The sequence below is a fragment of the Wolffia australiana genome, chromosome 1 (assembly GCF_029677425.1).
Source record: "Wolffia australiana isolate 7733 chromosome 1, ASM2967742v1".
NCBI classification, from domain to species: domain Eukaryota; kingdom Viridiplantae; phylum Streptophyta; class Magnoliopsida; order Alismatales; family Araceae; genus Wolffia; species Wolffia australiana.
In genome coordinates this window covers 21,776,416-21,791,245 of record NC_135835.1, presented here as the reverse complement: position 1 = coordinate 21,791,245, position 14,830 = coordinate 21,776,416, and the positions used below count along the sequence as shown (strand labels likewise).

Sequence of the window (14,830 nt, the reverse complement as noted above, 5' to 3'; positions counted from 1 at the left end):
GAAGACATCCGTGATATTTATACTTCCCCAAACAGGAATGGAATTCCATCATCTTCCTTGAGACGATCTGCTCTATTTTTTTAAGGCACACAATCATATGTGTTGGTTGGTCGATGCATAAGAGGTCATCGTCAAAATACAGCCAATCATCCACAAGGCACCTATGGTATCTCAGGTCTTATGGACCACTTACACAACTGTGACTTGAATCAACTCGAGCTACAATAAGTTTAATACTATTTAGGGAACATATGGATAAATTTAGTGAACTCTTTCCCCAAAAGAACTCACTATTTGTCTTAATGTCTCAACACTACTCGCTATGGGATCAACCATAATTTTCATATGAGTGGGAGTAGAGATTGCTATTATGTTTGTATATTTCAATGTGACTATAGAGTATCCTTCAAATATAAATATTAGAACACATGTTTAAACATTAATGATCATTATATTATGATTTAACAATAATTCACATAGTCATTCCATGTGTGTGTTATATTATATTTATGAATACTGAATGAGATGTTGAATTTGTGATTGTCTTGTAAAATCTTTAAATTATTTCAGGATAAAAATTCAGGAATATAACAATCATGATGGCTGAGAGGTAACTAAGGGAAACGACATGACCATGGAGGTATGCTTAGAGCCAGCATCTATCGAATACAGTATGGAGTTAAACATAAAAATTTTAGGTTCATATTCATGTTTGGAGAGATTATGGAACTGGTTATCCTTGTACATCAATGATCTCCAAGTATGAGTAGGTAATCGATCAGAATTTATCCATTCAAATTTGATTAAAATTGTTGAACGAATCATCATGATACCAAATATATCATTTTTTAATCATCATTTTTTTTAAATAAACATTTTTAAACCCTAGTTCATAAAATCTTTGATCAATCACTTGTGGATGATGATTGAACATGATTCATCGACCATGATTGATTATGATCAAATATATCAATTGATTGTGATAAGTCATGATCAAACATCTGGATTGATCATCATTATCTTTATCAATAAAATGAATCAAATTTGAATAAGTAATTATGGTCTTCATGACTTATCTAAGTCAATCACTCAAGAAATATTGATTTATTAGGCTTGTCAAGCATGATACACTTATTTCATTTCATAAGATTTTTTCCTACTCGGTAACAAATTAGAAATATATCCAATCAATATTTCTTCCCACTATTTATGTATCCAATCAATGTAGATCAACAAATATTTGTGTCAACTGATCATCATATTTATAACTTCTCACGTATCATAAATTGTTGATACTGTGTTTATCGATCAATCAGATTGGTTGAGCAATCATCTAAAGACCCGTCTTCAGACGGGAAAAATGGAATTGATACGAAGTTTGCCAGTCCAATTGATTGGATAGGATCGATGTGATCACAATCACAAATGTTTGATCCATCGACCCTCTTGATCTGATCTTATCACCAAATGTAATACATTTGGTGGTCTTTTTATCAAGTGTAATACATTTATTCAAGGAACATATTTTCATTAAGATTACATGGGTTTTCAAGAACAAGTACTATGAAAATCGAAGTAATGGTGAAGAACAATCCCAAGTCATTCGACTATGAACAATATTTTCCCCTGTTGTTATTTACTAGATGACAGATGAACTCCAATTGAATTTTATTGTTGAAATGAGTTTTTTACATCTAGGGGCCAAATAAATCAAAAAATTATTGCGAGACCTTTATAAGATCAAAGTAAAAGTTTGACAGGTAACAAGTCTAATAATGTATAATGAATGAATGCATTATAAAAGTCTGTAATGAATGAATTTTATCATTGAAATGACTTTTTACTTCTAGGAGTCAAATGAACCAGAAAATTGTCGCAACACTTTTATAAGACCAAAGTAAAAGTTCTACAAGTAATAAATAAATATATCATTTATAATTAAATGAATGGAGAATTATACAGGTTTGGTTTACTCACTAATGTTAATTAGGCTTGAGCGTATGCACTTATTGGCCAAGTTTAGTTTCATTTCATATTTTCTTCGAGCATTCTTGTCTAATCGAGGTTTAGAATGAAATGACTTCGATGATAAATGACAAATTAGAACAGCAGCAGTAGCTCTTGGATATTTTCCTCTCCCGCGCGGTTCGAATAGCTCTTTCACTGGTTTCCATCGGCTTTTCGGTAAGTCGACCAGCTTTTCGACGATTCAGGAAGGGCCCAGTATAACATTTCCTTTATTTGAATGAATCTCTGCGCAATGATCGGGGTATCTTACATTTTTATCTGTGCATTGATCCGTATCATGATAAACGGATTAAAATGTTTTATTTTCTCGTTGCCCTTGATTTTTGGTAGCTTACATAATTGGTCGATCAAGGCCACGCACTTTATAGCACTACGACCTGCGCGATACAGGAAACGAACAGTTCTAATGGAGATTATTGAGGAAGCAAGTCCTCAATCTTCTGATCTCCCTCTCGCCGAAAGCCAGCAGCTTTTGGAAAAGTCGGCAACAACCCATGAAGTTGACAAGTAGGTTTATTTCTGCTCATGTTTTCGATTGTGGAATCTCTTTGCCCTATTGCTCGATTTCTTTGTTTAAAGGTTGAATGGTTACCGTCTTGGTAATGTTCTTGAAATGCGCACTGATGTTAGCATAATTATCAACCCTACAATTATGTCTAATAATGTTCACAATTGTGTCTAATAATGATCTTGGTAATTTGCTTTTGCAGTTACGGGGAAAATGTTATATTGTATTGCTTGAGTTTTTTTGATATCGCATTTAACTAATGTGTCTATCAAAACTTCCGAGAGGGAAGTACACTAAAGCCAAATTACAAAAATTAGCCTAGTAGGTGTTGGGGATCGCCTCAGTAAGTTCCTTAATTTTTTTTATCATGAAAGGTTCTAATTTTTTGTATTTTAATAATTCTATGCTTTGTGCTTGATGAAGGTTGTAGTCTTTCTCACGTACGGATTATCATCTCAGATGATGATTAGCATCCCTCTTCAGCTAGTGATATTCGGGAATCAATTTTGACGGCACTATGAAGTTGAATCATTCTTTTTTAATTAGGAAGGAAAGAATGTTAGGTTGCTCTGGCGACATATTCTCTTCAACTCGTTATTTTTCAAAGTTAATTAATTTTCATTATTTTTTAGTATTTCTAAGAGGGAGTATATTCGAATCACAGCTTCAAAGAAGCAGAGGCTAAATTTTCAATGAGCGATGATGAACTTCGACGAGTGCTGGAGTCAATTGCTGCCACTGGAAAATTCTGGTATGTCATTGTGTAATGATTTCTCCTCATGAACATCGATAAGATTTCTTTTACAGTTTCTTCAGATTTACGTCCCACGACTTTTCCATTGATCTAGATCTTTGACGATCTATCTCTTCATCAATTTTCAGAAGCCCCCGTCATGGTTTTGCTTGTCGTATAGCATCGTTTGAATTTTTTTTCTACTAAAAACTTGTTTGTATCGTTTATTCTCATTTTCCTGTCAGAACCTTTTTTGAAGAATCCTTATCGTCCACGTTCTGATTCTGATTCCGATTATTGTCACGATGCAAAGTAAAAAGTTAGAAGTAAAAACTGAGGAAATCGGTTTCCTAGTTATTTTATCATTCTAATTTTGTGCTCTATTATGTGGAATGTAATTTCGTACTCATTTTTCATATTTGATTAGTCAGCATTGATATGCTCTACAACCTATCATGTTTCCTTCATGTTGTTCATCTGTAGGCAAGAGTGGGAAGGGCTGAAGAGTGTTTTATGTTTCCGGTTGAAGCAGGTATGGGCAGGTATGCCAAATTCGTCATCTGCTGTTCAATTATTTTTACATCAATAATGTAAAAATCATCATCCCCATTTGACATTATTAAAACAAAGATACTGGCAGAATACCCAGAGTCGAAGCAAGATTCTTCTCTTGGTGAGCGATACCCTGAGATTGCAAGAAGATTAGAAGAAGGTAAATTTCCTATTGACTAATCTGTTCTGGGGAAATTTCTGCTATAGCTTATGTTCTTCTGCAGCGCTTTTGAGCTTCGTAGAGGGTCCTCCCTTCACCCTTCAGAGGCTTTGCGAGGTAGACCCTGGTCATCGTTGTGACTAAAAATACAAGAGAAGAATTAAAGAAAAAACTTTTTTTTTGGTCAGATTCTCTTGGCGCCAAGATCATTATACCCCAAGCTCTCCAAGCTTGCTTTGGCTTTAGACAAGGTCTGCAGCCATTAAATCCCACGCTTTCTCCTCTCTCTCCTCAACGGTTGGTAGACGGATGACAAGCCATCAGTTACATGGCTTGTCATCCGCTACTATTGGATTGACAAGCCTTTGAGCTTTCCATTCCATTTAATCAATGTACCGATGAGTTACTGTTGAATTGACAGAACAAAACTGCAGACCCTATGAGGGATTACTGGTACAAAGCCATCATGTCCAGTGATCTGTTCTCTTGCTTTAATTCTACAGAAATTTGTCTATTTTACAATCCTCCCTCGGTCCATTCCATCGTTGTTGGGATGGGAAACTGAACAAAATAAACAATGTAACGGGTGACTGAATTTAAAGCCTGTTTGGTCTCGTTCCATCTCTCTCTAGATTGTTCATTGTCCATACCTGAACCTTATTCTCTACTGCAGACACTGCTGGTCACATCAACTATCACGAGGTCTACAGAACCTCGCCCAATGCCAGAAGCTGAAGCTGAGCCAGAGTCGGCTAATAAAAGATCAAACAACACATCCGTCATTGCCGCGATCAGCGAAGACGCAGACATGGCTGAGGCAGAAACTGTTGAAGATGGCATGGCAGCCAATGGCAAGGAAGATGAAGAAATACCTGGCGAACAAGATAGAAGCGTATCCTCAGATAATCATGAATGAATCTTCCCAGAAAGGATAAATTTCATGATTTCTTGATGTCATCATCTCCTGAATTGCTCGTTGCTTTTGGTCTGCCTCATTTTTCCTGAATGTGTGGCTCACCAAGATGATATCAAAAGGATAGTCTTTGTTTAATTTAGTTTTCAATCATCTATGACGATGATGATGTCAGTGCATGTACCTGATATTTGTCATTGCCAGTTTGACAATGCTGACATTCTTGTCTATAACAGTCTTCAAACGCAAGCAAAGGATAAGGAAGACTAAATTTAAGGTGATTAGAGTTCTTGGGGTAGTGTTCCCTTGCCCCAGAAGATGGTATTAGATGCCGATATCAGGATGGCTATTGAATCCGATATCGAATAGGAAAATCTGATATCTGTCATATTGATATTCCAGTATTGCATACTGACATTAAATGTTTGTTGTCATAGAACAGATATTTGATATTAATATCCCTCGTGATATGGGCATCTACCTATGTCTTGAGGTTTGGATGCATGCCCTCCACGGAGAAAGAACAAAAAGTACTTTTTTGCCATAATAATGTATGATCTGGTGGAGCATTGCCCCATACCATGTCAACACACTGATGAGTGTCATTTTTGTCATTAAAAGTATGCTGTGGTTGCGCAATGATGTGGCAACATGGATTGCACATCAATGAGTTTTCTTTATTTTCTTCCAATGAAATGGTGCCATGCAAGTGCACTGCTTATTTTTTATATTTCTGCTTCAAATAATGCATAAAAAATAATTATTGTTTTGTCTGTCTCTGCACGTGCATTTATTGTGATTTTAATCTTATTTTTTATACGGTCCACGTTACCTGTGTGGATTTTAAAAATGAAAAGGCATCAGTTTAATCATTGGCTGTTATATCGTCACAATTCACGATGCCACAATGGCACCTTCTTTTAATGATTAGTTGTGCTAATCATTGCCAAAAATCATGATTGGTCAACGTTCAATCAAATCCAATGGCTCAATGTGGCTAGAGGGGAAAAAATATCAAAAAACATAATAATATCCATAAATTAAATTCTAAGTCATAAAATGTAAAAAATATCTATACTTTGACTTAGGAACTTGACATCCTCATGAAGAATGTCAAACAATTCACTAAAAACATATTTTGACTCCAAAAATTAATATTTTTTAGAATGCAATGTTGGAAAGCTCCTTAAAATACAATAAGTATAAAAAATCAGAACACTCCAAAAATAGATTTTATTATTTTAAGCTTAATAGTGCGCCTATATAATCAATTTACTGTAAATAGTCGTGTACATTTCATGATATTAACTTAGTTAACATCTTATGTATGCACGTATCTGACATTGGAAGTAGATATTGGATTTTTTGAAATTTGATACATAATACTCATTATATTTTATATTCTTATGATATCATATATTAGATTAATACTTCACAATAGGTTCCCCCTTTTCTTTCTCTCTCTCTCTCTCTCTCTCTCTCTCTTAAAGTACCCATTTAACACGTTTCTCCATCCGAAATAACGATATCCCATGAACTATTAATTCATTGACTCAAATCTTTTACATTTTTTCCCTTGATCTACACGTGCACTATGGAGAAATTTTATTGACTGTGGAGAAAATTCAAAGACGAGAGATAAACCATTGAGGTTCAGACTAGTAAGTCCATGTCTGAGTCAACGGTGGACAACTAAGTGCAGCCAAGACCCCATAATAGTACATGTCATGCTCAAAAGCCCAAATGTACTATTTTGTCCCTCGCCTTCCACGCGAATGCCAATATGCATGCATTTGGGCCAGTGAACAGATTTGGGAGTCCAACATTGACTTAAAGTATTCAATAGCCATGACACCAACTAGAATGTATGCATATTTTTGTCTAATTATTCATGTAGGAGATGTTGCCTCGACGCTTTGACACTTTCCAGTATCAAGACGTCAGAGTCAATAATGGGGGGATGATAATATCCGAGATGATATATGATGGATATTATGTGACCGTCAATCCAAAACACACCACCATGTTTTATTTAAATTCATTGAATAAAACATTAAATCATTATTATTCTAGTGTGATGTTTATAAGGAAGTCCGTCAATACGTGCAATGACATAGTGAATTATGATGAGATCATAATATATTGATCAATAGTATTTAGACATGTATTCTAAGTAATTCATTCTTGATGGATAGTCGAGATTGACATCAAATTATCAAGATAGAATAGCTTTAAATGATTCTAATTACACAATAAGTTTATTACTATGGCAACACTAAGGACAGATAATGGGTACTCTTTGGAGAAAGAGTTCACTAAATTGATCCAAAGAATCCCTGAATGGTATTATATCTAAATGTCAATCAAGTCGATTCATGTCACGGTTGTATAAGTGATTCCTTGACATGTGACACCAAGGATATCTCATGGATGGATGACTACATTTTGACTGTAACTTAGACACTGCTAATTATGAGATTCAGACAAGTCATAGCTCAGATGTAGTAAGAAGCTCACTAAGGTGATTGAGAGATCAAGCCGGGATCATCCGCTCTCGGTACAGGAGGAGATTGACTCAAGGAAGACAATGCAAAAAAATCCCTGGCCAGGATATTGCAAATATTGGAGAAGGTGTTCGATCCCCATTACACATCAGTACTAATCGAATGACGGATTAGGGTATGACGATCACCCATAGGCTAAGTTGTTCGAGAGTCTCGCTCGGACGAAGGATTATACATATACAGTAACCGATGATGGTGAAGGTTTATGAGAGAGTTCAAACACTACTGATAACTTGCAAATTATAATGTTAAATTGATATATATTACATTACATTTATGTGTTTCAAGGACCATATTTGCATGTTATTACATATAAACGGATATAAAAAACTTACACTTCGATTTTATCATTGTTTCTAATTTTTTAGTATTTTTTACATGGTATTTAACCTCATTGCATTGAAGACATATTTTTTTACAGGGCTTAAAATACTTGGTTAAAGGTTGGTAAGGGTTTTACTAATTTTTTGGAATTTTTCCATTTTTTTATAATTTTCTTACCAGTATTTAGCCAAGAAATGGTTATGAGAACTTAAAGAATCTATTTTTTATTTATTTGGCATTTAAAAAGCATATATATATTATGTGGCATCCACGTCATTCGCCCAAAATTCGTGTGAATAAGTGGATGCATTAAAAAAATAGACCATTATTGGCTCATTATGGCATCGCAATGCACAATGCCATGATGAGAAAATTATTACTTTAAAAAAGGACCAACGTGGCACGGGCGGCGAGGTAAAAGGTATGATTGGTTTTTTTATTTTTGAGTTAACTTTTTCATGCAATAAATGCACGCAGAGAATCAATCTCTATGCGCACATTTATTAAACAAAAATATACCTCGTACACAGTCGATTAGCCGCATACATTGATTGAACGCAGCTAGCCGACACCACGTGCAATTATATAAAAAAGAGGATTCGCATTGTATTTAATACAAGCGGCAGTCGATTCACTGCATTAAATGCACGCGGAAATCGACTATGCGGGTATTAAAAATTTGGTAAGCTTATCTATTTATTATTTTTGTATTCAAAAAAGGCGTTGATGAGGGCGACATGGCGTTTTCTTAACTATTTAAATGCAGCATTATGGAGCAATGATTGGGGCCTATGGAAGCAGGCAAACGTGTCAGAACGTGATCCGAGGGCAGAGATAACAAGAAAAAAATGTCAGCCCATAGAAAATGCCATTATTTAAGAGAGATAAAATGATCCAATGGCCATGATTAAACGCTAGTAAATCTGTCATGTCTTGAGATCTAGCCGTCCGATTGCGCCCAAATTTTGAGGGTAGGTTTGTCCTTTCGCCCTATACAATCCAGAAGGTTGGATTTTTAAAAGGAGGTTGGGAAGAAGGCAAAATTCACTTTTGAAGCTCTCTCCAAGGATTTGGCCAGGAAGGACACAATATTTGCTTTGGAAGTCGAAAGATCCTGAAGATGCCCTTTTTGAATGTTGTAAGTTTCTAATTTGCTTTTTGAACTTCTTGAAAGATTCTAAAACACCATGGCATCGGCGAAATGTACATGCCCGTAAAGTTGATTTGAAATGAAATTAGCATTGAAGATGGATTTAGTTATACATTGATTTGGATTCATTCTGATTTTTTAGATCTTTAAATTAGGTTTGAATTTCTTCTCTAATCCACTTTATCCCAAATTAGTCTACTTTCTCTCTTTAGGTTAGATTGCCTATTTTCTCTCTCTAAATTTCAAAATTGATTGTTTAGAAATTCAATTCAATATATCAAAAACCTAAATCCAAAATTTCATCCAAAAATTTGTCCATCTTCAAGTCCAATTTCAATATTCCCTTTCTTGATTATTAATTCCCAATTTAATACATAAAAATTATCTTAAAATTTACTTTGATTGGGAAATTGGTAATCCGAATTAATCTGATATTATAATAAAAACTATCCTATCTTGAGTATCTTGACCGAAAATATTAATATCAAAATTAAGTTTCTACTTAATTTGATTAATTATAAACATAATTAAAGTCCATTAAATGCAAAATTAATTCATTCTTGAATTAATTAATTTTAAATTTGATAAAAACTCTTGCAGATTGCCTCCGTGTGGTTTGACCCCTTGCTTGATTTATACCTAGTATTTAGTGATTAAGGGAAATTTATAAATTTTATTGCTTAAGTCTAAAAGACCAAACGTTGGCATGTTTACACACCAATTTTAGGCTTATCAACTACGTAGTATCTTCTAGAGCACGAGGTGTAGCTTGACACCCCACAAGCTGGAAACTTAACCTTTTGATTGGCTTAAATTGATCCTTTAGTTAATTAATCTATATGTTGGTATAGCTAATTAACAAGGTTGGAGAATAATTATTAACTAGAATGATACATGGGCCTAGAGGGTCACATACATAAGATTATAGGGGTGTTGGTAAATATATTTTACTTAATGGGTTTTTGAGAAAAACCCTAAGCAAAATATATATGGTAAGGACACTCATTTTCAAGCATCCAGTCCAGCCAGAATTGAGAGCTTTCCTTCTCCACTCTGATCTCTTCTCTTCTTGACAAAGGAGAATGTGCTCGTGGTGAGAAGATCTTCAAGATTTTGAAGGAGAGTTGAGGAAGAAGAGGTGGAGATCTAAGAGGAACGTGATCACATGAAGTGGCTTCAGAATGATCTCAAAGTGAGCAGTCAAGGGCGGAACAAGTTCCCCATAAGGTACATGTGATGTTTGTTTCAAAGATCGATTGAAATAGATTAACGCTTCCTCATTCATGGAAAAACCTATTTTTCGTGATCAAACCAAGGCACAAAACTCAACAACATATAATTAAGTACATTATTGATGTCTGATATCATCATCTAAAAATTTGAATATTGGATATCAAATATAAGGATGGATATTACAGGGAAAACACTACTTCATGGGCATACATACATTAAATTGGTCCTCACTTAATGGGCTATCACTTAATGGCTCATTAAACAGCCTACTACCCTCTAGAGTACCAATCATTTATTTAAATAATGGAATTTGCCAAAGATGATAAAAAATCATCATACGCATCCAAACCCCATAACATTCATTTATATTTGTCCAACATGATGACAAAGTAAAATCACTTCAAAACAAAATGGACCATTGAGATATCCTCCTTGCAAATTAAAAAGTGAGGCTTACCATGATAGGTTTAGCTTTATCCTATTACATTTGTGTCCACTCTTAAGTTTGCTTATGGTCCTAGCATCTACTCCTAAAGTTTGTAGCTGCTTTCCTCCCACTCCCAAAATTTCACCTTTCATTGAACTTTATTGTCATCAATTAAGATGTATGTATAGTCTCTGAACGTCATAATGATGGACATTATGTAGTCATAAAGCCAATCACACTACCTTGTTTTATTCAAATTCAGTAAAAAATAAATCATTATTTATCATGGGTGATGTTCTTAATGAAGTCCATGAATACATGCATCGACCTAGGGAAAAATGATGAGATCACAATATAAAGATCACTAATTTCAAAATATGTATTTCTAATATTCTGATTCGATGGATAACCAAGATATGTTAGAATAGCACTGTTTGATCCTACTTACACGATCAGTATGGCTGACCTTGTGATCGTCAGTGTGGAGATACTATGGACAAACAATGGTGTTGTTTGGAGAAAGAGTTCACTAAACTAAACCGTATGAATCCTTGAATGGTATTATACTTAAAAAGTTGATTCAATTTGATTCAGGACATAGTTGTATAAGTGACTCGTCCTGAAATACAAAGGACATATTGTAGGTGGATAATTATATTTTGATTATGACTTACAAGTATCTAACCATTGGAGTCGAATAAGTCTTAGCTGCGTTGTGGTGAGAAATACAGATAGGTTATTGAGTGGTCAAGAGGGGAGGGTATTGACTTAAGGAAAAAATGCGACTAAATCGCTAGAAAGGGTATTGAGAATGCTAGATAATGCATTCTCCAATGATCTCACGGGGATGATGGATTAGGGTTTGATGATTAACCGTACTTGAGTTGTTCGAAAGTCTCATGGGGATGAAAGATTGTACATATACATTAACAAATGATAGATACAGAGCCACAATAGAGTTAAAAACTAGAGCATGAGATGCTGCTTTGGCACCCCATAGGCTGAAAACTTAAATTATATATTTGGTTGAATCAATCATTGATTGATTAATCTGCACGCTCACAAAGGTTTGTGAATCAACATTGTTGGGCTTTTAAAGTTATTGACTAGATTGATATATGGGCCTAGAGGGTCACACTTAAGACTAAAGGATGTTGGAAGATATGTCTTTTTAGTAAGGATTTTTGTGAAAATTTACATAAAAGCATAAATAAGGTGGGCACCCATTTAAGATGCCCACACCAGCCAGATCTAGACAACCCCTTTCTTCTTTTTATATTTTATCAACTCATTCCATAAGTGCTTCTTAATAGTGAGAATATGAAAAAGGTTTTCAAGAAGAGTTGGAGTGGAAGGAGAGGAGATCCAACAATCTTCTAGTTGTGTGGATACTTCTCGAGGTAGGACAAATGAATGACTTAAAAGAAAATTTTCCAGGGAACAAGTGAAGGGTGGAAAAGGTTATGTTGCATGGAAAATAGTTTTGTACCCTTTAACCAAAGCACCGTGGCCAAACACATAATACTCTTAGAATGATTTAGGGTATATGGTCAACTAGTGAACCCTAATAGGTTGTGCTAGTTAGTATATGGTAAATACTCTAATATTTCTACTACATTGGCTAAATACTTAGTTGCATCCTCTTCCTCGAGCTGTCTCCTTGTATATTGAAGGCATATGATCCCATCTTTATCACATAATGATCTTTGTGGACTTTTTGCATCTAATTTGAAACACTTTTGAATCCCTTAGTAATTTACATATGTACGTAGTCAAAATTGTAACATCCATCCACAATGTCTTTGGTGTCTAGTGTCTAAGGACCACTTGGTCAATAGTGATATGAATGAACGTGATAAGATTTATGTATATTATTTTTTAAGAATTCATACATCTCAATTTGGCGAACAATTTGCACAAAGCAGCCATTTAAGTCTCCATATTAATGGCCATTGGATCAACCATATTCATGTGAGTGAGACTAGATAACATTATCCTATGCAGATATTTCATGAACTTCTTAAATATCATATGAAAATGAATATTTATAATGCATGTTAACGATGAGTAATCATCCTACTATTATCTCATCATAATTCACCAATTAATACAAACTTCCTTATAAGTATCACGCGTGCATTGATTTGAAATTCTTTTATTAACGATCATTGAACAAGACATGAAACACGCGATTGGCTTGTAGGTCATGTATAATTCCATCAGTCCTGAAGGCAAATGGGGTAAATCAACCCTTTAATGAGCCTTATGTATCCAATTACCATGTACTTATAATCTATTATTCGAACAAATTCTCTGATGACTTTGGGTGTGATCATCTATTAAACAATTACTGGTCATCCTAATGAGGATTGATGCATGACAACATTGAAGTATAACTCTTTCTTTGAAGTTTCAACTGCTTTGGTTGATGACATCTTTAAGACATCTCCTCTTTATAGGTGGTGGTGGATCCCACTTTAACCACTTAGTCATCATCACAAACTTTTTGCTACCTTTAAAATCTCACGACGAATGACTCATACGTCATATTAAACGTGTATTCCTCCACCAACAAATACGTCGTTGGCCTCCTAGGCCTAAGGGATACTCTCTTCACAGTGACAAGAATCAACTTGCTAATTAGTTTAGGTATGAAACCATCAAGAGATTCATACGAATGAATCCACTGAATTCTCTCTAGAGAACACCAATATCTCTCAGTGCCTCCACACAAATGGTTGTATAATGTTTATTTTCGAAGATCCAAGACCAAGAATGTTTAGGATACATGTTTAAAGACGAAAAAACACTCTAGTATGATCTCATCATAATTCACTCATCATCGCATATATCTGTAGACTCCAACTTAAGCACTCAATACATAAAATAATGAATACAATTTGTGTCAAAGAACACTGATATAGAAATTTTATGCATAATTGACTTTAATGCCAAATACATGCCAAAAGTATCACATAAAACACTATAATTGTACCTATGCATGGAACATGTAATGAGGTTTTTTCCTTAATTAATTTCATTCAGTAGGGTTTTTAAGGCCCATTAGGAGACAACTTAGTGGGTAACAGCCCACTTAGGAAGTGCCCGCGTCGAACCCTAGTTCGGGTCAATTTAGTCTTCTTTCGCCCGCGCTTTGAGTTCGAAGCTACGATAGTTGGGGAACTGGAGAAGTCGGATTCTCCGAGCAACTCGATCCTACTCGCCGAGCTCCGCTCTCGTGTTCTTGCAGCTGTTTTCGGATTCCGGTTTGAAAGATGTATGATCGAGGAGATCGCGCGTACAATGGGCCCAGCAGTTGGCGGATGCTTCTCCTACGGATTGGAGACAAGTGCTCTGAGTATGCCGGCCTCTCCGAAGCTAAGGAACACATTGTAAGTATCTCGGGTATCAGTTTGTTTAAAAGCTGTTAATTGAGACCTAAATTGTTTTTTTTATGTTCGGGTAGCAAATAACTGCAGTTTGGATGACCGTTTGTACGATGTTCTTTGAATTATGGAGCATTTAGTTCTGGGCGAATGAATAATTTCTGAGATGGAGAAACGGTGGTTTGGTTTTGTTTTGATTTGTTGATTATATCATCAGCCAACGCAATGAATTGGAATGTCATTGCTGTTGTAGAGAATATAGTAGTAGAGGACTCGGCTGACTAAAGCCAGCGATGTACCGGGATCTGTTGAACTTGGTTTTGGGTTTTCTAGAGCAGTACAATGGAATCAAAACTATGTATTTTGCCAAGATGGGATTATTTAAGGATGCCAAAGGTTTTTATAATCTTGGCACGTCCGTGGATTATCTGATATTATAACTTACCCCCTATCAGAAGGCGACATTTTCCGCCAAACGTGCCTTGACAACATGTTAGTTTGATAGGGTGCAAATTCATTTACCTATGCTGATGATTCCCTGTAAACTTAAGACATAGTTGTTGATCACCAATGGAACAGCTATCCCCAGGTCACTCTTGCTAGAAACCCTAGGGGTAGCGGGATTGAACAACCACACAATTACGTTGACATTCCTGGTTTAAATACCAGGTCACGGGTACACGAATTTGGGCTAACAGCAAGGCCCATTAGTCTGGAAATAGGAAATAGTAAAAAAAGGAAATAACAAGAAATAGAAAGAGGTAGAATAAAGATAGACTATCTTGGCTGACAACCCCCCTCAAGCTGGTAGGTAAATATTTTGCATCCCCAGCTTGGAATACAGCTGATGAA

The 14,830-nt window shown here is 35.3% G+C and overlaps 2 protein-coding genes across 7 annotated transcripts in view; both read left to right on the top strand.

Annotated features, from left to right (window-relative positions):
• Positions 1-2,035: 2,035 nt before the first annotated feature.
• On the top strand, positions 2,036-5,032 carry LOC144710742 (serine/threonine-protein phosphatase 4 regulatory subunit-like protein). 5 transcript variants are annotated; one of them, XM_078584605.1, is made up of 8 exons: positions 2,036-2,184; positions 2,359-2,535; positions 3,201-3,287; positions 3,753-3,801; positions 3,900-3,981; positions 4,046-4,098; positions 4,170-4,232; positions 4,655-5,032. In XM_078584605.1, the coding sequence occupies exons 2-8, from the start codon at positions 2,435-2,437 to the stop codon at positions 4,895-4,897; spliced, it is 678 nt and encodes a 225-aa protein (XP_078440731.1). In that variant the 5' UTR covers positions 2,036-2,184; positions 2,359-2,434; the 3' UTR covers positions 4,898-5,032. The 5 variants fall into 5 exon arrangements, with proteins under 5 accessions (XP_078440731.1, XP_078440739.1, XP_078440738.1 ...); XM_078584613.1 differs by having other exon boundaries at positions 2,089-2,184; positions 2,419-2,535; XM_078584612.1 differs by having other exon boundaries at positions 2,115-2,269.
• An 8,702-nt stretch (positions 5,033-13,734) lies between these two features.
• The window catches only part of ABH1 (ARM repeat superfamily protein), a 31,166-nt gene continuing 30,070 nt past the window's right edge, over positions 13,735-14,830 (top strand). For both annotated transcript variants that reach the window (XM_078584575.1, XM_078584568.1), the window contains exon 1: positions 13,735-13,984. In XM_078584575.1, the coding sequence (XP_078440701.1) occupies positions 13,868-13,984 (117 nt within the window). In that variant the 5' untranslated portion in view covers positions 13,735-13,867. The remainder of the gene's footprint in view (positions 13,985-14,830) is intronic.

What these genes read in the sequence shown, in the direction of transcription:
- LOC144710742 (XM_078584587.1), top strand. Translation starts at nt 2,246, where the DNA reads ATGAATCTCTGCGCAATGATCGGGGTATCTTACATTTTTATCTGTGCA. An exon ending in CCCTTCAGAGGCTTTGCGAG is followed by an intron (nt 4,099 to 4,169) that starts GTAGACCCTGGT and finishes TTTTTTGGTCAG; the next exon opens with ATTCTCTTGGCGCCAAGATC. An exon ending in TTGCTTTGGCTTTAGACAAG is followed by an intron (nt 4,233 to 4,654) that starts GTCTGCAGCCAT and finishes TCTCTACTGCAG; the next exon opens with ACACTGCTGGTCACATCAAC.